At 46.5% G+C, this 21,198-nt stretch overlaps 1 protein-coding gene across 9 annotated transcripts in view; it reads right to left on the bottom strand.

Annotated features, from left to right (window-relative positions):
• The window catches only part of TANC1 (tetratricopeptide repeat, ankyrin repeat and coiled-coil containing 1), a 207,195-nt gene that overhangs the window by 28,726 nt on the left and 157,271 nt on the right, over positions 1 to 21,198 (bottom strand). For 8 of the 9 annotated variants that reach the window (XM_072961020.1, XM_072961023.1, XM_015248290.3 and 5 more), the window contains 8 exons: positions 20,484 to 20,606; positions 19,927 to 20,208; positions 16,905 to 17,062; positions 16,009 to 16,240; positions 14,676 to 14,842; positions 12,260 to 12,867; positions 8,058 to 8,166; positions 6,549 to 6,671 (listed from right to left, as the gene is read on the bottom strand). In XM_072961020.1, the coding sequence (XP_072817121.1) occupies positions 6,549 to 6,671; positions 8,058 to 8,166; positions 12,260 to 12,867; positions 14,676 to 14,842; positions 16,009 to 16,240; positions 16,905 to 17,062; positions 19,927 to 20,208; positions 20,484 to 20,606 (1,802 nt within the window). The remainder of the gene's footprint in view (positions 1 to 6,548; positions 6,672 to 8,057; positions 8,167 to 12,259; positions 12,868 to 14,675; positions 14,843 to 16,008; positions 16,241 to 16,904; positions 17,063 to 19,926; positions 20,209 to 20,483; positions 20,607 to 21,198) is intronic. The other variant, XM_072961024.1, reaches the window with a different exon arrangement.

Genomic DNA, 21,198 nt, shown 5'->3' with positions numbered 1-21,198 from the left:
TTATGCAAATTTTAGCTATACTAGAATCTTTTTCAAATTGCCAGATAACTGAAAAACATGACCCTTTTAAAATCATCTATTAAAATGCCCCCACGTTTCTTCAAACAGTTCCCTCCACTGGTCTGGATGGGCATCAATCCCTCCCCCGACAGACCCCGACAGGCCCCGGGCTGCCCACCAGGTGTGAAAACTACGGAGACTGTCACTTACTCGACTAGAGACACATGGGGTCATTAACATACAGAAAGATGACACGGCACACAAAATTCAAGGTATTGCAATGATACGGTGTCCACAAGAGTAGCAGACAACATATTTGTAAACTGACAGAAGTTATTATCACCCGGTGGGGACGTCACACCTCAGAGCAGTGAGATGGCACAGACAGGTCAGAATACAAAGCGTAAAATCTGACGAGGCCTTGGTTACTGCCGAAGCTCGAGACCCAGGTGAGCCAGCCCCCCAGCCCCTCCCCTGACCTCCTCTCCCCGACCCTTCCCCTCGCCTTCCCACCAAGGCAACCACACTGGGTCTAATGCGAGTCCTGTAACAACGGCAAGCAGGCCCTGGCGTCCTGGCCGTTACCAGTACAGGTCCCTCTGCCAGGAATAAACGCCCTTCCCACAAATACAGATGACAAAGGATCACCTCCTATGGGTGCCTGCTTCGGTGCTGGGACACCAGGGAGAAGTCCCCCATCCTACACAGGACACGCCCAGCCCTCCCCTGTGCACACAACCCACCCTCTTCCCCCGCACACATCAACTCCAGGCATGTCCATCCCCTCTGCCACTCCATTTCCAGCTTAGCCCATGGCACAAGACACTGGTTCTAAGATAGAGAAGTTCACAGAGAGGCAAACAAGCCCTTCACAGGCAAGGACAGCCCAGGAGTCAGTTCCTTCCCACCATCAGGACCATCACTCACATCCAAGGAGGCATGGCTCGTACACAAGTGACAAGAAGGCTCCCGGGAACCTGCCCTGTCATTCACACCATCAGTGGGACCATCTACCAGCCCTACTCAGGTCAGCACCAGCCCAGCCCCCTGCTGCCAACCAGCAACATGCCAACATGTGGATGGAAGGGCAGAAAACATGGCATTGCAAGAACCCAGGAGCAGTGTCCCTGTTCCACCAGTGACATGTGATGCTCAACCTGGGGCTAACTAATCCCTGCCGAGCCTGCTCCGCAAGTCTATATAGGTTTGCTCTTAGAAACAGCACCAGACTCAAATAGGATTTGAAAGCATTTTAAAAGGTTAACTGCTCAACAAAAGTAATGGTTTTTTGAGAAAATTACTTCCCTCTGAGTGACCACCAATAGTATGGCAGGAATAGCACAATGCTGCTGAAATACCTGGGGATTTTATCCAGGCCTAGGAAATAGGTAAATAGGTTCTTAGGCAAGAGGTATATACAAGAACCCTAGCAGCTTTCTCAACACACACATAGCATCACTGAGGGGCGCGCTGGACTCTGGTCACCAGAGGATAGGTCAGGACAGTTTGTAAGTTGCCAGGGTGACGGTGACAGCCAGTTACACTCCACCTCCTCTCCCAGGAGTCCCATCCCCTCTTGAGATCCATGAGCCCAAGAGAAAAAGATGATGGATTAAACAATATGAGTTCTCAATCAGCCCCTTAACTGACGTGCTGCGTGGTTTTCAGAAAATTACTCAACCTCTCCGTGATTCAGGCGTCTCCTAATAAAATGACAGTATACCTCATTCTACTGGACAGAAGCTCTTTCCTAAGAAGGTTGGAAGGTGTAGTTTCAGTACTTGCTGAATACTTGATAAGACTTTACCTGAAAGATATGTGCTTGGGGGCTGAGATTACCTAAAGGTATTTGTTATCAATTCACCATTTATTTGCATCTTGGGAAAAACATTTCCTTTGTTGGTGCAATACTGAGAATATGTTTACCACTTACCCCTCCTCCCCCGTCAGTTTGTGGATCTTCCCCTAACTCATGTTTCTTAACCCTGCTGCACAGTGAAACCACCTGGGAACTTGCAAGTTTCCAGCGCCTGAGCCCCACCCTTGGAGATTCTGACTTGGCTGGGGCCCGGGGCTCCCCAGTGGTTCTAGTTGGCAGCCATGGCTGTAAACATGTCAGGTGATGAGCACACCTGCGGCGGGGAGCGTGGGCCTGCCCAACACAGTATTACGGCTCTCACCCTCAGTTTCATCATCTGAAAGGTGGAGGTAAGAAGTTTCACTCCTTGGGTTGTTGTGAAGATTACAAATGAACATGCCATACACACAGAACACTTAGCATAGTCCTCGGCATCCTGTAAGTGCTAAATAAATTTAGTTACTTGCTATTGTTACGATCGTCTTTAACGGAATCTTTAGAAGGGACAAGGGCCCCAGTCAGTTCCTGACCCTTGGAAGATACAGGAGGGTGCCCTGCCCCAGGTACCTGGTGACCCAGAGGGTCTGGCCCCCGTGCACTGTTCACCTGAACAGAGCAGCAGGGAGAACTCATGCTTATCTGATGGCAGATATGAGTCTGAACCCATCAAAGCCTGCCGGTGGGCAGCTCCCCTTCACCACCACCCACAAGCACGTCCACACGTTCTCAGGGGTGTACAGCAGAACCTCAGTTTCCGGAAAGTAAGTGAAACACGAACAGGAATAACTCACTTGACCATATAATAAATGCCAAGTATCTTCCTAAGAGCTTCAACATCTCAGTGAGTTTACCATCATCACTCTGTGTTGAAGGTTCTTTTGTCACCTCCATTTTACAAGTGAGAAAACTGAAGCTAAGAGCGGGTAAGGCACAGATGAGCTCTGGCATAAAGCTGATGACTGTCATAGTGCAGTCCAGCGGCAGAAGCAGCAGCTCTGGCTAAGATTACTCCACGTTCCAGGAAGTGGTTTCAATGGTTCTTTCCATACCTTTTTCCCCAACCATATGGAAATCTTCTGGTCATCACCACCACCGAAGCTCTCCCTGGATGACACTTGGAGATGGCAATATCATCTACACATTTCTGGGTTTAGTGAATGCAAGAACGTAAAAAGGGGGGCAAGTGATGGGCAAAATGACGTGATCATGAGGAACAGAGGAGGCACTGTCCAGCACAGTTGTAAAGTGGGGGCTCAGCTGTCTCATTAAGTACACTGGAGGTTCACATCAATACATCCGGTGTAAATGTGCGCTGCCTAATAGTTACGCAGAGCACGACTGGGTCCTCTCAGCCAAGGGAGGGTGGGCCAGAGGCCTCGCCTAACTCTTGTCTCCTCCCCTCCCCGCTTGCAGCTGAGAGAAGAATCACAACCTTAATTCTCTTGAGCCCACAGCCTTGGGAAGCCCATGGCTGGCAGCCAGTCTGGTGGGATTATGTGAGCAAAACAACCAGCTGGACTGGAGCCTGGAGACACTGGCAGCAAGGACCCCAGTGGGCCAGCCAGAGTCCAGGCTGGCATGAGCCTGGCCTGGCAATGGGAGAGCACATTGCTCGAAATCATGGGCATATCACCAAAATGAAAATTCATCTACCAAGTAATCACTCCAGAGCAAGTCACTTTAATTTACCAAAGTGACAAACTGCAATTATTGCTCAAAATGACATCCATTCCTGTATGACAACATTTAATACTCTCTCAAAAAAATTCCTTAATTGCATGCATAATTTTAAATTACTGTAATTTGCTCAAGATTCTGTGAAAACCCCCTCTTTTTTCCTTGAAAGATAAAAGATAAAAGAAACAGAAGGATAAAATTCTGTAACCAAGTTATATAACTTGGGGGATAGTGTAGATGTAGGTGACACTGGAGTTCTATAAAACAAAGATAATTAACTCTTAAAATTGCAGTAAAGATGAAAGACTCTTAAAACTGCAAGTATGTCAAAGAGGAAAGTTTATAATCCCAGGAGGGTCAAGCTCATTGCACTATTATACTGTACTTTGTAATTTACTGTCTTAAATTAAACTTGTATTCAACAAAGTATGGTATTTCCCATTTACTTTTCTCCACATTAAAATAACTTTTGTTTCCATAATTCATTAAAATAGTGAAAACAGATACTGCCATTTTAATTTTTCTTTCTTTTCCCCTTGCCACCATTACAGGATTTTATTAATTATGGAGAAGCCAAAAGATACACTTTCAGTTGAAATGAAAGATGAAATGTTGCTATTAGAGCAAACTCAATTCTAACTTCTACAAAAAGTAAAACCAAAATTCTTCATACAATATCACTACATGAAGCCGACACTCAGCATGTTCCCTGCCTTTTTTTTCAGAGAAACTTGGTAGAAAGTTAGAGCTCCCTCTGAGTGGGAGCAGGAGCTCAGAGCTCCTTAACTACAAAAGTGGCTTCTCTGTCCTCACCCCATAAAACTTGCACGTGGCTTTGGTCGGGACACAGGCACTCAAGCCCATCCATCTACAGAGTGAGCAGAAATGAAGCTTGGAACCCTAATCCTAATGGGCTGAGTCCACCTGCACGAGGCAGAACTTTGTTTTTAGTTTGTTTTTTGGAGAGAGGTAATTAGGTTTATTTTTAATGGAGGTACTGGAGACTGAAGCCAGACCTTGTGCGTGCTAAGCACACACTCAGCCACTGAGCTAGACCCTCCCCCAGGAGGCAGCACTTTTATTTTTGCAAAGACCTCGTCCGCCTCCACCTGGTGGCGGTGGTCTTTCCCTCACCAGCTCAGGCTCTGCACTGGGCAGCAGGGTCCCTCCTGACACTCAGGCTCCTCATTCAGTGTCCTTACGCCCTCCCTTCTATACACCAGGAAGCGGGGATGTAATGTACACCAGGGGGGCTATAGTTAATAATACTGTATTGTACACCTGAAAGTTGCTAGTAAGAGAGTAGATCTTAAGTTTTCACCACAAGAAAAAATTTATAACCCTATGTGGTGACAGATGTTAACTAGACTTTCTGTGATAATCATTTGTCAATGCCAACAAATATCAAATCACAAGGTGATACAGCTGAAATTTAATGTTATATGTTAATCATATTTCAACTGGAAAAAAGAGATGGAAAAAAATAATAAATATAGCCTGCCCTCTGTATCAGTAAATTCTGCATCTGTGGATTCAACCAACCATAGATTGAAAATATTTGCAAAAAATTTTCCACAAAGTTTCCAAAAAGCAAAACTTGAATTTTCTGTGTGCCAGCAACTATTCACATAGCCTTTACATTGTATTAGATATTGTAAGTAATCTAGAGATGATTTAAAGAATACAGGAGGACGTGTGTAAGTTATGTTCAAACACTGTGCCATTTTATATGTGGGACTTGAGCACCCTTGGACTTCGGTATCCGTAGGAGGTCCTTGAATGGATGTGAGGGACCACTGGACACCAGGAACACAGGGAAGGCAGAAGAAGGGGCAAAGCACACATCACCAGGCACAGGAAGCCCTCTGCAAGGCCCTAGTCTCTAGACACACATCCCAAGTGTAGGTGCTGAGGGTGGGAGGTGCTGACAGGAGGGTAAGAGAGGCAGGGAAGTCCCCGGAGAGTGTCCCGCAGAAGTGTCCTCTAAGGAGCCATCTCTAAGGCATGTGGCCCCCTTCCTAGGTGAGTCTGACCAACCAAAGTGAGGAAAAGTGAAACACAGACTCCCGGAAACTTTCGGGGCTTCTCTTGACTACACTGTGACCAAGACAGGTCACCTTTGTGCTATTGGAACAGGTGTGACTGTTTTCATGGAGTTGACTGAAGGGGAGGACCTGGCTCCTTGGAAAATGATGTCAGAGCTTTCGTAAGCAGCCGGGCACGTGAGGGCCTGGGGCTGAAAGGCCTGGAGTCCAGCCGATGTGTTGAGTGGGCAGAAATCTAAAATGTGAAGACAATGATGCTCTCATCCTACTTTGCACAAGGAAGGACGGCTGTCAGCCACTATAACGCAAGCCCAGGGCGCTCACACCCCTTGTGGGAGTTAACCTCTCTCTGTTGCCTTAACCAGACACTTGTCTTCAGTGTGCTTTAGGTTCTCAGATTGCATTAAATGAGGAAGGAAAGTCTATCCTAAAAAGCTCAGCAGAACGTTGTGACATAACAGGCAGAGACCAAGAGCAAGGAAGCTCCTGGCTCAGCAGCGAACAGACCCTGACATGCTGTGCGTGGTCATAAATACATGTGCGCGGGAAACCTACAGAGATCCTTTTCCTCTGCATACCCATAGCTTTGTGCCACTCATCAGTGTTCAATTTCCTAGGAACCATAAAGAGAGTCCAGATGAGAAATCAGGACACCTTAAAAACATCAATTTCCCCTGGAAAGCTCCCTCTGACCTTTGCTTCCCTTATCACATCCACTCTGAACCAGTCACCGAGTGCTCACAGAGCAGCCCCCCAACCACCCATATCTTCCTGCCTGAGCGAAAGCGGACCCTGTAGAAGAGCACCGCTAACAGAGCATTCAAGTCTGCATGCTTTACATCAGGGAAAGAGCATCTTTAGAAGCTTCTCCGCCTCCTCTGGCCGCCACCCAGTGCAGGGACAGTAGGACTGTTAGAGCCACAGCGGCCAGGCGGGGGCCCTGGCCCTCCTGGCAGAGGGTTGCTCACCTTCACGTTGGGAGTGTAGAGATTCCTGAGAGAGGCCAGGGCGGCGGACAGCCCCTCGGTGCTGTACCCGATCCACAGGGCTTGGAGGTGGCTTGAAGAGATGCCCGTCTTCTTGCTGAGGCCCTGAAACAACAGGAACAAATCAGTGTCAACATCTCCTTTCCCACCTGCAGCGGCCGTCAAAGCAGATATGCCCCAGGGGTACGGCCTATGCCGACCTGTCAGCCTCCCTACCCTAAACCCAAGGGCCAAGGAACTACCCTGCCTTTGTTACACCAACTGTATGCCTGAGGAAAGGATGGCGGATGCGGAGAGAGTTTCTCTTTACAGAGGTTCTCCAATCAATTAGAAGAAGAATAAAAGTTAGAATATGACCACCTATAATCCCTAATGTAGGAAGACACCAGTAGTGGCTGATGGCATCACACTGAGAGAAGCAGGCACACAGGCCATGCCTCCTGATGCAGGAAAATCACTCAGACTTACAGAGTGTTCTAACTAACTGGCACACCTCGGAGATACTGCAGGTTCAGTTCCAGACCACAGCAATAAAGCGAACATTGCAATAAAAGGAGTCACATAAATTTTTTGGTTTTCCTGTGCACCCAGCACATGTGAAGTTATGTCTACACTATACTGTAGTTGATCACGTGTGCCAATAAATAGCATTATGTCTAAAAATGTACATACCTTAATTAAAAACTACTTCACTGCTAAAAAATAAAATACTTCTTTGCTGAAAAATGCTAACCATTATCAGAGACTTCAGTATGTCATAGCAGTAACATCAAAGATCACTGGTCACAGATCACCATGACAAACATAACAATGATGAAAAAGTTTGGAATACTGCAAGAATTACCAAAATGTGACACAGAGACACGAAGCGAGTAAATGCAGTTGGAAAAATGGTGCCGAAAGACTAGCTCAGTGCAGGGTTGTCACAAATCTTCAATTTGTTATTAAAAAAAAAAAGAAACAAAAAGGCAATATTTGCAAAGTACAAAACAAAGTGCAATAAAACGAGGTTTGCCTGTACAAATAATTGTGACAACTTGAAAAAATAAAAATCAAACCTGAACCTGGTTAAGCCTCTTGATATAACTACCAAATGACAGGAAATCCAGAGGAAAGAGAAACATGTTAAACTAGATCACGAGAAATAAGGACACAATCAGAAAACCCAGGCGGTGTGAAATCCACAGGCCACGTAACTCAGGTTCTTCAACAATCAAGTAACAAGGAAATAACAGGGAACGAATGCACTGAAAACTTCAGGTGAAAAGAAGAGATTTGGGGGGGGGAAGTAAAATTTAATCACAGCATTGAGATGCACACTTGAGTGATACTAAGTGAGAAAAATGGTTACTTTCGGTGGGGGGGGGGACGGAGCGGTGGGTGTTGGGAACGGGGCTCACAGAGGGCTGTGCGGGCTGACAAAGCCGTCTCCAGAACCAACACCTGAGCATGACAGCAACGAAACCCTTCCTCCAGCAGTGTGGGTCTCACCTTGAAGATGTGCGCCTTCAGGATGTGGTGGCCGAGCTCCATGGTCTGCTGGCGGTTCAGCTTGCCCTCCTGTCGCGAGAACATGAACGCCAGGAGAGCGTGCCCATTCCTGGGACGAGAAACACGAAGGCCGGCAGCTTAAGACCCGGCCCACCGCCCCGCAGGCCCTCGGGGCAAACTTCGCCTCCAGACCCCTGAACTGTCCTGGCGCTTCAGCATCACCAAACAAAACGGGTGCCTCTGCGCAGTAAAATGCTGTTTATCCTTCAAGTCATTTTTAAGGTCTTTCTCCAAGTTCCCTTATCCCTGTGGAGTGACTCAGAGAGGCCCTAGGACAGGGCAGGTTTTTATCTGTGGAACCACCAAACCCCAGTTCGTTGTCCATCACTCTCTCATCAGTTTATTTGTTGATTTGTGTCTGTTACAAAAATGTGAACTCCACAAGACTAAGGGTCTTGTCTAACTCACAGCAATAGCTAACAATTGCCCAGACTCAGTAAACACTCCTGTATGTATTTCATGGAGGGACAGATGGACAGACGTGCAAATGGACAGGTGGAGCAGAAGCGTCACTGAATCTGACATTCAGGCCCCCTCCTCTGCCCCCTCCCTCCCATACAATGGGAGTAGTCCCCTGGGGGTAGACCTGGGCCAACAGTCAAGGCCTTAATAACGGAAAGGAGAGAAAAACCAGGCCATGTGCAGCAAGCGCTCACAATCAGAAACACTGAGCACTCTGTCTGGGCTTGAAGGGAGCACAGATCTTCGCAGGAGTAAGAAAGCTAAGCTGTATGAGTGGGTTTGCTCTGTCTGGGCACATGGTGGACATTCAACTGACACCACCAATTAATCCCCCACTAACCCTCTCATGAAGGAGCAATCCTATCCATTTTCCCCTCCACGTCTGCAGGACTATTGTCTTCTGTGGCCTCCATGCCTTTGAGCCAATGCATTTGCAAAAGATGCTAAGACCTGCCTTCTCCAATAGCAGTGACTTCTGTACAATGTGAATTATTTTCATTTCTATTAACCTGTCAACTCTGAGGTGCTATTTTGCTGAGGAAAATCAGGTAGTTGTGGAGGGAAAGATAAACACTGTGAAAAGAAAGGTGTTCTCCTAAATGTGTTTTCTAGCAGTTGCTGATCTAGGGGATTAAAAACATGCATCATTTAAGTCTTACTTATCTACCCAGACGCCTATTTCTCACATAGACAGACCATGGATCACGATAGAGACAAGGACATCATTGCAAGTGGAAACCCAGAGGTTTTGCTTTTTACTCCATGGGGAAGGCATGACCTTTAAGGTCACACTGCCACCGAATAAATGTCCTGTCTAATGTCTTACAAGGGTCTAGAGCACATACGCCATGCTCCCCGGCACACCCTCTACCTCCCAGACCTCAAGCTTCTATTTCCCCTCTTAGATGAGAGCCTTCTTTGCTCTTGTGGAAACCACCCTCTGCCACCTTCCAATGCTGCGTGCCCTCACTGGTCTCTAGCATCCATGTGTTGGTCCACATCACTCCAGTCAAAGCCACTCTCCCACACACAGGCTTAGCCATCCTCAGTCTCCTAGTCTGCAGCCATCTGCATCCACCACAAAGACATGCTAAGCTAAGTACCGTGGCTGGCTGGCCCCTGTGGGTGACGACCACGCACCCTTCAGGGGCTGAGCCAAAGGTTTCCAGGGCTCTCAGCTAAGCAAGTAGCTCCCCACTTCTCTGAAGAGACAATTCACCCTGCAATCTCTGGGTACCTGTGGTCCCCTACATCCCATCTGCCCTTCCTTCCTTCCCTCCTAGCCTTGGCCATGTCCCCTCCTAAGTCTACCTGCACTTATGAGTTTGCTCATTTTCCAAAGCTTACACCTACCGAGCTTTTACTATATGCCAGATGCAAAAAGCTAACTGAATTATTTCACTTACCCATTTGACCCTGCGAATCACTAAGCATTAGGATTCCCAACTTGTGTACATGAGGAAACAGAGGCCTGGACCGGCAGATGATGTGCTCAAGAGCAGTCACATGGGTGGTAACAACCAAGCAGAGCCTGAACCACAGTCTACACAACGCTCACGCCTGTGCGCTTCACCAGCGTAACCCGATCTTTCATTTGTGCATTAACAACCCCTATAACCAGCACCATGCTTGACACTGAGGACCCCCGGGCAATGGTGTGAGGTCCTTCTAGCAGCTCTCAGTGACTGGAGGAGACACATGTCAACAGGCAAAATCCAGCCAGAATGGTGCCGGGAACAGACTCAATGGGACACAGAGGCTGCCTGATCCCACCCCCTCGCACCTCCCATTTCTCCTTCCCAGATTGTTTCCCCACGCCACCTCAGCGATGTTTCAATAACATCCCCGTCTCCCGTGTTATTAAAAACAAAAAAACCCTTCCCCACACTCAAACAACCCCAAACCTCCCTCTTCCCACACCAGGATGCCGCCTCCCTCGTCACACAACCCACGGGAAGGCACCTCCTCAGGATCTCAGAACCTCCTCCCACAAAGGAAACCCACGGCTTCCTCTCAGTCCTCATCTTCCCTCACTTTTCAGCAGCACCTACTCACCTCCTTCCCTGGAATTCTTCTCCTTGTCTCCGGAGTCCCTTTCTTCTAACTGTGCTTCCTCACCAAGTCCCACTGCCACCTCTCCCTCAGTGATGCCATATCTTCAACCCAACTTCTCCAACCGTCAGACTCCACCTGTCATCAGAAACTTGCGACCAACCCCATAAACTCAAACTGCTAAAAAACCAAGCCGCTCCTGCCCAGCAAAACTCTCCCCACATCCCTGCCTTTCTTCCCCACTCTAAGAGCAAAGCCATTCCTAGTTTCTGATGCTTAACACCTTGATGTCATCTACAGCACCCCCTCCCCTTGACTCAGCCCGCAGGCCAAGCCACGCCTGCTATCTCCCGTCAGCAAGGCTGGTCTCCACCCCACTATCTCCCCAGAAATCCATCTGCCATTTCCTAGAAAAACAATCTGATCTAGCTAAGTATGTCACAGCACACTTTTCACCTAGTTACTACAGTCTGGCTAAATAACCTGGGAGTTGCAGTTTACTGCCCCAAAGCAGGTTCGAAAGATAATCAACTTTTAGCCCAGTGTTGCCTAAGAAAATAAGCCTATCCCCACCGTGAAACAGCTGCAGACCCAGCGGGTCAATGTGAAGTCAGTGTTCATGGGAAGAAGGGAGTGTGCGGCTCACAAGTGCTTCTTCATTTCATCTCTGGGCCCCAGTGTCTGATCCAGTGCCCAGCCCAGTCCAAAAGGGACAGTTTAGCAGCTTGTCAGACCTGTTACACAGGGTCGGGAGCAACTCTGACACAGAGGGCAGAAGCCACTCAAGATAGCAATGAGGCAGGCCAAGGCCAGGGCCAGGCGGAGGTGGGGGACACAAACACACCCTTATCTGAGAGTATCCACACCTCGAATTCCCCAGCCTCTCACCCTGACTAGCACCACCATGTCACAGCGAGGGCTGGCTTCCCACCTGCTCCTGCCCTGGGCGGTGAGGAAGCTGCACCCTGGCCCACCCTGCGGCAAATCCTCAGGGGAAACTTTGGTTCCCTGGATGCAGCCGCCCCACCACCATCTCGTAAGCAGGGCACCTGAGTTCTGAACCTGAATCTTCCTGACCCCAGACCCCAGGTGTTACACCATGCAGAACATAAATACAGAAGGGTGGCCAGATGTGACCGCAGTGCTCCCCTCTGGGCCTGCAGATGCATCAGATCCCAGGGACAAGATGCCCCAAGCTCAAGAGGAGGCGGGGAGAGTGGCCGTGCCGAGCGTGTGAAGCAGTCCACAGACACCCCCGCCCCTGAGGTGAAGAAACGGGGCTGTGAGCAGGCTCTAGGGAGGCCAGCTGTTCCCCAAGGCTGACCTCACACTTTTCCACAGGTGACCCCTGTGAGAGGGGACCCGGATCCAGAAGAGGATCAGCAAAGGATTATCACCTGGGCACTGCCTCGCTTCTCTTTCATCCACATGTACCAAGGAGCCCTAAAATTCTAGCAATTCAAGGAAGGCAGCTTTTGTTTAGTAGCAGAGAGAACTTTCCAGTGCCCCTCCTGAATTATTCATCCCGTGTTATCTTTCCGTTAAATAGCATGAGTCGTGCTTGAATCCCCTTCCCGACTGCACAGCAGACTCCCTGCAAAGAGCTGCCGGGAGGCGGCCTGTCGTACCTGGGCTCACACAGGAAGGCCGTGTTTTCGCCATCCGCTCTCCAAACAAGCCACTCCCTGAAGGACGGGTGGCAGAACATGCGGGTTTTGTCTCGCCTCTTAATGAGGAAGCAGGAGAGGGCCTCCATCCTCTGCTGAAAGTCCTCCCACCCCTGCTCCCCTTGTATGTGGCCGGCATTAATCGCCTGGAAGATCTGCTCGTCCGTCATGGGGTGCAGGGACGCCAGGGCCACATTTAGAATCGGCAGCGCCCTCTCAAAGGCGGCCTGGGTCATGAACTTCATGTTGCACTGCAGCAGATAGAGCTCGGACAGCGACACGGGCACCACCTTGTAGCTGGCGCTCTTGATCACCAAGTGTCCCCTCTGGAAGAGGTCCAAGGTGAGTTTGAGGTACAGGTAGGAGCCGAGGCTCCGCAGCACCAGGTGGCTGCTGACTTTCCCGATGAGGGCGGCGTCGGCCTTGCCGTTCAGGGAGATGTTGCTGAGGATGTCCTGGCTGCTGTGGACCCTGTGCTGGACGTAGGCATGCAGGTCGCTGTGGATGTCTTTGTTGTCAGGAAAGTCATCTAAGGACAGCTTGACGAATGGCAGCGCACTGATGATTTCCTGCAAAGGGACGAAACCCACAGTCACTTGGCAGACTCTGTCTTTACGTCAGCTGCATTTCAAACCAGATCCACCAGTTTTCTTTCAAGAAGGATTTTCATGGATTACAGGGACTCTTTGTTTTGTATTAAAACATGTAATAGGATAAACTGAAGATAAAAAGCTTATGTGAAAGAAATTCCTGATGCGAGATCCAATCAGCAAAGACTTCCCGAGGCCCTTATCCGAGGACCCAGAGCCAAGCCAGACAACGGCGACCTGGCTGCACCAGCACCGGGGCAGTGAGACCCCCAGGTGACCTGATACCCATAATCCTTACACTGTGCAACTGGTTCTATAACAAAGACAGACACAAACCGACACCGTACGTCTAAGGCCACGGCCAGACACCGAGATCAGAGGTATCAGATCCCGGTCCTGCACAACCGAACCAGGACACCTGACGCTGTCCCCACCTGCCGTAGCAAAGTGGCTGGACCTCCCTGTAGCCCTGATACCCCTGTGTATCATTTTGCTTAGTTGCTGGTTTTCAGTAAACTTTTAAATTGCAGTATGACACACAGAGGTGCACAAATCCTAACTGCGTGGTGTCATTCATTTTCACCAAGTCAAATACACGTGTGGGATCAGCAAGCAGACACAGAACAATGCCAGCTCCCAGAAGTCCTGTGTCCCTTGCCACCCCACAGATCAGCACTGTCCCCACACCCATCAGCAGAGGTGGGTTTTCTACTTTTTTCTTTTTATAACATCCCACTATCATTCCTGAAGCGGCTAAGTTCATGTCCTCATTGACTGTGACACCTGTAGGGGGCAGGCTGAGGACAGTTTCCCCCCTTTTACAGGGATGCTAACTGAACCTCTGCAAACGTACACAGCTAGCATGCAAAACACGGGACTCCTGCTCCCGAGCTGCTGACGGCCAAATTCTCCTCACTGCATGAAAAACGACTCAACGGTGTATGAGTCAAATGTCCGTAAAAACAAACATCAAGTTTGAATGAGACCTAATTCTACTTTTAATGAGGAAATAAAGGACTCAAATGCTAATTTAAAATAAATATCATCCTAAAAGGGTAAAAATCAAAATCTAGTATCTCACGTCTTTACTAAAAATGGATGGGGTAGAGGAAAGAAGTCAGGTTGGTAAGAGATAATTTTAGGCTTCAAATGAGGGGACAGACGGAGAAGAGACATTTAACAAAAGCACTCTTCATCTCCCTGCAAGGGTCACCTAATGTTTAAGTTTTATGAAGGGACTAGACCTTCTTTCAGAAAAGACCATTAAAATCTCTCTCCTGGGGGGAGGGTAGAGCTCAGTGGTAGAGGGCATGCTTAGCATGCATGAGGTCCTGAGTTCAATCCCTGGTACCTCCATAAAAAACAAACCCAAACCCCTCTCTGCTTCATCCTTCCCTTCATAAAAAAACAAAGTCCCACTGCAAACCCATACAAATAACTACCAGAAGAAATAACTTTAAACTCCAGTAGACCTGTTAGCCAGGCACTTCAAACAGCCCCCTGACTGAGTTATGGGAACCCGGGGTGAGACACTTCCATCTTAGAAACACACGTATAGTCCGATGACGATGGGAAACTCACGTGACATCCTCATAAACGTGCTTGCGGGTAAAAAGGTCAGAGCTTTGCCTGTTCAGGGCTCAGTGGACTAATATTTCAAAGTCCTAATATAGTTTCAATTCAGCTGCTAAGTGATTTATAACAGTTTAAGCTGTATTAATCTAAAATTGTAAAAACTGTAAAACAGGTATGTGGTCTTGGAAAGAGATTCGAGAATTTTTTTTTACCTGAAAATTTGCTCTTACAGTCACAATCAACTTCAACCAGGCAGGGAATTTAGAAATAATTTTGGTAATAAATGAAGAAAGTGTATCTCCATAATCAGGTTTATGAAACTCAGCTTCATTTAAGCCGTCTATCAAAATAATGTATTCTTCTTCAGGAATTTTCTGCTCTAAAGGATAAAACAGTTTTTGTTTTAATTAAGAGCTTACACATTTCTATAAGACAGCACCACCCAGTGTATTTTAATGCACAATTTAAAGTGTTAGGGAAAACTAAAGAGGTTTACATATGGCAGAAAAAATGGTTTTCACAGAAGCATATTTTCTATTACCTTTGTCGTGAAAACCAGAGCACAGAGCCAAAAGAAAACCAGTTCTCACAAAACCATTTTCAGAAACATACTGCATTACCCACATCAGCAAAATCTGCCCCATGGACATGATACAGTTAGCTGCTCAAACCCTCCTGTCACTGGAGTGAGCTACAGCAAAGAGAACCAACACACACTTAGTTGAGACAAAACTCAACTAAGGCTCTAGGTCCCCTCCCCTACCCCCCACAGAGGTCCCTCCATGGATTCTGGAAGGAAAACTATAAACTCTTAAAAGGCAAAGCACTCCACCCAAGGTACACGGCCAATGGAGGCGAGAACTTTGCGTTATCAACTCCTTCCTACCAGCCTGAAGCTAGTCTCTTACTCATTAGTGCCAATGTTTTGCCCGGGGATAAGGAGAAATGATGACATACCTGTTTTAACCACCCCTCGCCCCCCAGCACCTTCTGGCAGAAGTGCTGTGTAGGCAGGTAAACCAGCTCATAAGGTGAGGAGCAAGGAGGGAGAAGGATGGAAAACTGAAGGCCCATAATATCACTAATGCCCCTACCGTGGAGAACATCCAAGGGCAAAAAAAATCAAACAGACCCTTCTAGAAATGGCTTTAAGTTCAACTCAACTGAGCAGAGGCTCCCGGAAAAACATGCTGGCAAGTTCCCCAAACAATCAGCTTACTCGCTTCTCTACTTAGGAGTGCAAAATCCTCAGGGGCCAGTTTCTAGAGAGCAAGTCATCTAAATAACATTCGGTTACAAATTAGCTACTTCGGAAATGTTCAACTATGCAGTTAATTTTTACTAGAGATGTTTCATTTAAAACTACATTTGGGAAGAGGGCGAAGGAGGGATGCTGGGGAGACGGTTCTGAGGCAGGGGAGGAGAGATTCACTCACATCCTCCCTGTGCCCACCTCATTCCTACCCCTGGGCTAAGCAGGTCCCCTGCACCCCTTTCTGAGGATTGTCCCGGGAGAGGGAGGTGTGAGTGGCTGCTGGGAGGTACCATTTCTCAGGCTGGTGAGCGGTTCCAGCACTCCCCTCTTGAAGGCAGCCACCGGGTCCTGCACGCAGGACCTCAGGCTCAGCATGCTCTGGAGCTGCGGCTCCTTTATCAGCAGCTCCCGGTAGGCGGCCAGCTGATGGGACCGGCAGAGCAGAGCTGCGATGCTGTGCACAAACTCGGGCACCAGGCACGTGTAGGTGTTGTCGGCCTGGCAGTAGTGGTAGGCCACCACCTGCAGGGAAACAGAGCCATGAGCGTCACCTCACCCTCCTCACCCTTCCATGCTCTCCCAACAGGGACACCATTCTCCCGTTATCCCAGGTAACAAGCTACGCTGCTTCTATTCCCCAAGACTGAGCCATCACTTAGCCTAACTGATTCAGTTATTCCTTCATTTCTGAAGGAACTTTGAAGTTTTCCAAGCTCTAGGCAGACTTTTAGTTGCAGCCACAAATCCATCTTGACAGCACTAAGATCAGTGCCAGTTACTCTGTACTGAATACTGACAGGAAGCCACTTACAACCGAGGGTCCTCAGCAACAGGGTGCAGGTGGGGGAGGCGGCCCGGGTCATGGGCCTGACTCCCAATCTCTTGCTCTCATACCAAGTGACGGAGAGCACGATGGATCTGCAGTGAGTGCAATGATACCTTTGGCTGCTTTGAGGAACTCTTTCAAGTCACTGTTTAAAATGACTAAAAGTCCACTGCCAGTGTCCTAAGATACTCATTTTCATGAATACCTTTTATTTGGAGTACTTTACCTTAATTCTGTCAAAAGCCATACTTTTGCATTAAGCATCTCTAGTGTCTATTTTAAGACCCCCTTTAAATTCATTTCTCAGCAGCCAGACCAGCGAATCTCTCTCTGAAAGGCTCCCCCGGAGCAGGCAGTTACCTTAGACGCAAGGTACTTCACTGCTTCCTCTCTTGGCCTCTGGTTCTCCGGAGTATCCGACCCAGGCCCAGGGGGTAGTTTAGCTGTGCTGGTACCACTTGTAGAAGAACTTGGTGAAAGCAACGGCGTGAAAGGAGGATCCTGGGAGGAATCTGAAGCTGCAGTGAAGAGAGGCTACTTTCACTATACTGACAACAAGGGTAGGGTGGGAGACTGAATGTACTTCTTGATTGGACTCACATTATTTTAATAGGTAATAAGTGAACATGGTACCAAATGCAAAGGCCCAGATGAGAACACAAGGCTCCCTTTCAGCCGTGTCTCCCACCACCCAGGTCCCTCCCTGGGAGAACTGCTGTTTCTGGTTTCCTTTTTTATATTCTTTCAGCTTTCAAAAAAAACTTTTGTGAAATTGGAAAAGAAGAGGTAAAAGTGTCATTATATGCTGACGACATGTTACTATATATAGAAAACCCTAAAAGGTCCACAAAAAAGCTACTAGAGCTGATCGAAGAATTCAGCAAGGTAGCAGGTTACAAAATTAATGTTCAAAAATCAGTTGCCTTTCTTTACACTAACGATAAATCAACAGAAAAAGAAAGTAAAGAAACAATCCCCTTTAAAATAGCACCCAAAGTAATAAAATATCTGGGAATAAATCTAACCAAGGAGGCGAAAGAATTATACACAGAAAACTATAAACCATTGATGAAGGAAATTAAAGAAGACTTTAAAAAATGGAAAGATATTCCATGCTCTTGGATTGGAAGAATCAATATTGTTAAAATGGTCACACTGCCCAAGGCAATCTACAGATTTAATGCAATCCCTATCCAATTACCCAGGACATATTTCACAGAACTAGAACAAATCATAATAAAATTTATATGGAACCATCAAAGACCTAGAATTGCTAAAGCATTACTGAAGAGAAAGAATGAGGCTGGAGGAATAACTCTCCAAGACTTCAGACAATACTACAGAGCTACAGTCATCAAGACAGCATGGTATTGGTACCAAAACAGACATATAGACCAATGGAACAGAATAGAGAGCCCAGAAATGAACCCACAAACTTTTGGTCAACTCATCTTTGACAAAGGAGGCAAGAATATACAATGGAATAAAGACAGTCTCTTCAGTAAATGGTGTTGGGAAAACTGGACAGCAGCATGTAAAACAATGAAGCTAGAACACACCCTTACACCATATACAAAAATCAAGTCAAAATGGATTAAAGACTTAAACATAAGACAAGATACAATAAACCTCCTAGAGGAAAACATAGGCAAAACATTATCTGACATACATTTCAAAAATTTTCTCCTAGAAGAAATAAAAGCAAGAATAAACCAATGGGACCTAATGAAACTTACAAGCTTCTGCAGAGCAAAGGAAACCAGAGATAAAACAAGAAGAAAACCTACGGAATGGGAGAAAATTTTTGCAAGTGAAATCGACAAAGGCTTGATCTCCAAAATATATAAGCAGCTCATACGACTCAATAAGAAAAAAATAAACAACCCAATCCAAAAATGGGCAGAAGACCTAAACAAGCAATTCGCCAAGGAAGACATACAAATGATCAAAAAACACATGAAAAAATGTTCAATATCACTAATTATCAGAGAAATGCAAATCAAAACTACAATGAGGTATCACCTCACACCAGTCAGAATGGCCGTCATTCAAAAATCCAAAAGTGACAAATGCTGGAGAGGCTGTGGAGAAAGGGGAACCCTCCTACACTGCTGGTGGGAATGCAGTTTGGTGCAGCCACTATGGAAAACAGTGTGGAGATTCCTCAAAAGACTAGGAATAGACTTACCATATGACCCAGGAATCCCACTCCTGGGCTTGTACCCAGAAGGAAATCTACTTCAGGATGACACCTGCACCCCAATGTTCATAGCAGCACTATTTACAATAGCCAAAACATGGAAACAACCTAAATGTCCATCAACAGGTGACTGGATAAAGAAGATGTGGTATATTTATACAATGGAATACTACTCAGCCATAAAAACCGACAACATAATGCCATTTGCAGCAACATGGATGCTCCTAGAGAATGTCATTCTAAGTGAAGTAAGCCAGAAAGAGAAAGAAAAATACCATATGAGATCGCTCATATGTGGAATCTAAAAAACAAAAACAAACAAACAAACAAAAACAAAGCATAAATACAGGACAGAAATGGACTCATGGACAGAGAATACAGACTTGTGGTTACGGGGGGGGCGGGGTAGAGGGTGGGAAGGGATAGACTGGGATTTCAAAATTGTAGAACAGATAAACAAGATTACACTGTATAGCACAGGGAAATATACACAAAATGTTATGATAAATCACAGAGAAAAAAATGTGACAATGAGTGTGTATATGTCCATGTATGACTGAAAAATTGTACTGAACACTGGAATTTGACACAACACTGTAAAATGATTATGAATCAATAAAAATGTAAAAAAAAAAAAAACTTTTGTGGCTCACTTGTTTCTGTTCACCATGTTAGAAACACTTTAAAAAAAACAAGTTTATTACACATAAAATAAGTCATGAATAGTCTAGTATTTGGCTACCACATCCCACTTTAAAGTAATTTTCTATCCTTTCAGTAAATTCGGTATAAAAGACAAAGGCTGCGGAGAAACAGGCACAGAAGAATTCTGCACAGATTCCTGGCTTTTTATGCCAGAAGCCCAACCCCCTTGGTTTTTGGACCCAAAATTCCCCATAGCACTTGATCAGGCCTCACTGCCCATATGAAGAGGAAGATAGGCCTGAAAGCTAGGGGAACACCAGGGCCGGCCGGCCGGCAGCCCGCACCCCACATCACAGCCGCAGAAGACTGTGACAGACTGACGCCTTCAAACAGCTCTCCAGCATCTGATCACAAACCTGATATAGCAGCTGGAACCACCTGAGGAAAGGGGGAATTGACGTCTGTCCAAACCGCAATTTCCTCCACCTATCTTACATTAATGTAAGAAACGAGACAAGGAGTTAGACACGGACATACTTTTAGGTGATGAACTGGGGCTGTTGGAAGCGATCTGCCTCATGCGGCTTCCATGGCAGCTGAGCGCCACCAACTTAGAGATGATGGCCGTCTTCCCAAAGCCCACATTTCCTACAACCACCGCTCCTCTGTTTTCCGTCAGTTCTGTGTTCCTCAAGTTTTCTTCTATCTGGTGAAAGAGCCAATCCCTTCCCACAAACACAGAGTCTGTGGTTATGCTCGGTACTTCAAACAACAGGGGCTTCAACAAAATGTCCTGTGGCTTGTAGGGAGCAAATCGTGCTAAGAGAAAAAGAAAGATCATTTTAGAAAAATGTCATATTTTTATACACTAAAAAACTCAGTTTACCATTGTTTGCATATCACTTGAGCACAGCCTTCAGTTTTACCCCTAGTGATACTTACACACACACACACACACACAAACACACACACACACACACAGACATTACCATATTTTTAAAAGAGGAGGCTTGAATGCTGGTTATCACAGACTTTCAAAGTTTAGTGGCTGAACTCATCACAGCCACTATCACAGCAGATGCAAAGATAAATACCTTTAACTTCCTGTGCCCTACCTCCGGCCGTGTTGTGCCATGGTAACCTAATTGACGTTCGGAGAGGAGCATTTCTCTGTCCATCTAAGTAACTCAGGTCTTCCAATTTGGTGGAGCTGGTCGCTGTAACATTAAACTGAAGTTCAGTCTCTTCAAAGTTGAGTTTAACAGCATACACAAACTACTATAAATTTATAAATTACTAAGCAATTCATTTCAGGCTTTCAACAAAATTGACTTCAGGGTGATTTTGGTTTTGTTTACCCACCCCAGTTAATTTTTCTGGCAATGCTGTTAATTGCAAAGTGGACAAAACCAAGTGCTCATTACTGAGCCAAAGTCATGTTGATAGGATTGCCAGGAGTCTCCATTATTCCTAGAAAGAGGCAAACTTCATCAAAAATTTTTCTGAAGAAACTTGACAATCAAGTGCCACTCAGTAAAGCTTCAGTACTTACTGAAAATACACAGCATGGTAACTGGTTGTCTCTGCAGCTCCAGAGAGCCTTCTGCTGTTGCTGGAATTCCAACCTTGTTAACTAAGTGAGCAGATTCTTCATGGACAATTCCACAGAGCTCAGAACACTAAAAGTCAGCTCTTGGCAGTAAAAGTAGCCATGTGGACTTTATTGGAAACAACCATATTCCTAAGCTTCAAATTTATATATATTAGTAGAATGTTATATATTATACTATATTATGTATATATGTATCT

The sequence above is a fragment of the Vicugna pacos genome, chromosome 5 (genome assembly GCF_048564905.1).
Source record: "Vicugna pacos chromosome 5, VicPac4, whole genome shotgun sequence".
Classification (NCBI taxonomy): domain Eukaryota; kingdom Metazoa; phylum Chordata; class Mammalia; order Artiodactyla; family Camelidae; genus Vicugna; species Vicugna pacos.
Note: the sequence above shows the minus strand (reverse complement) of the source record. Positions and strands in the feature narration are given on the sequence as shown.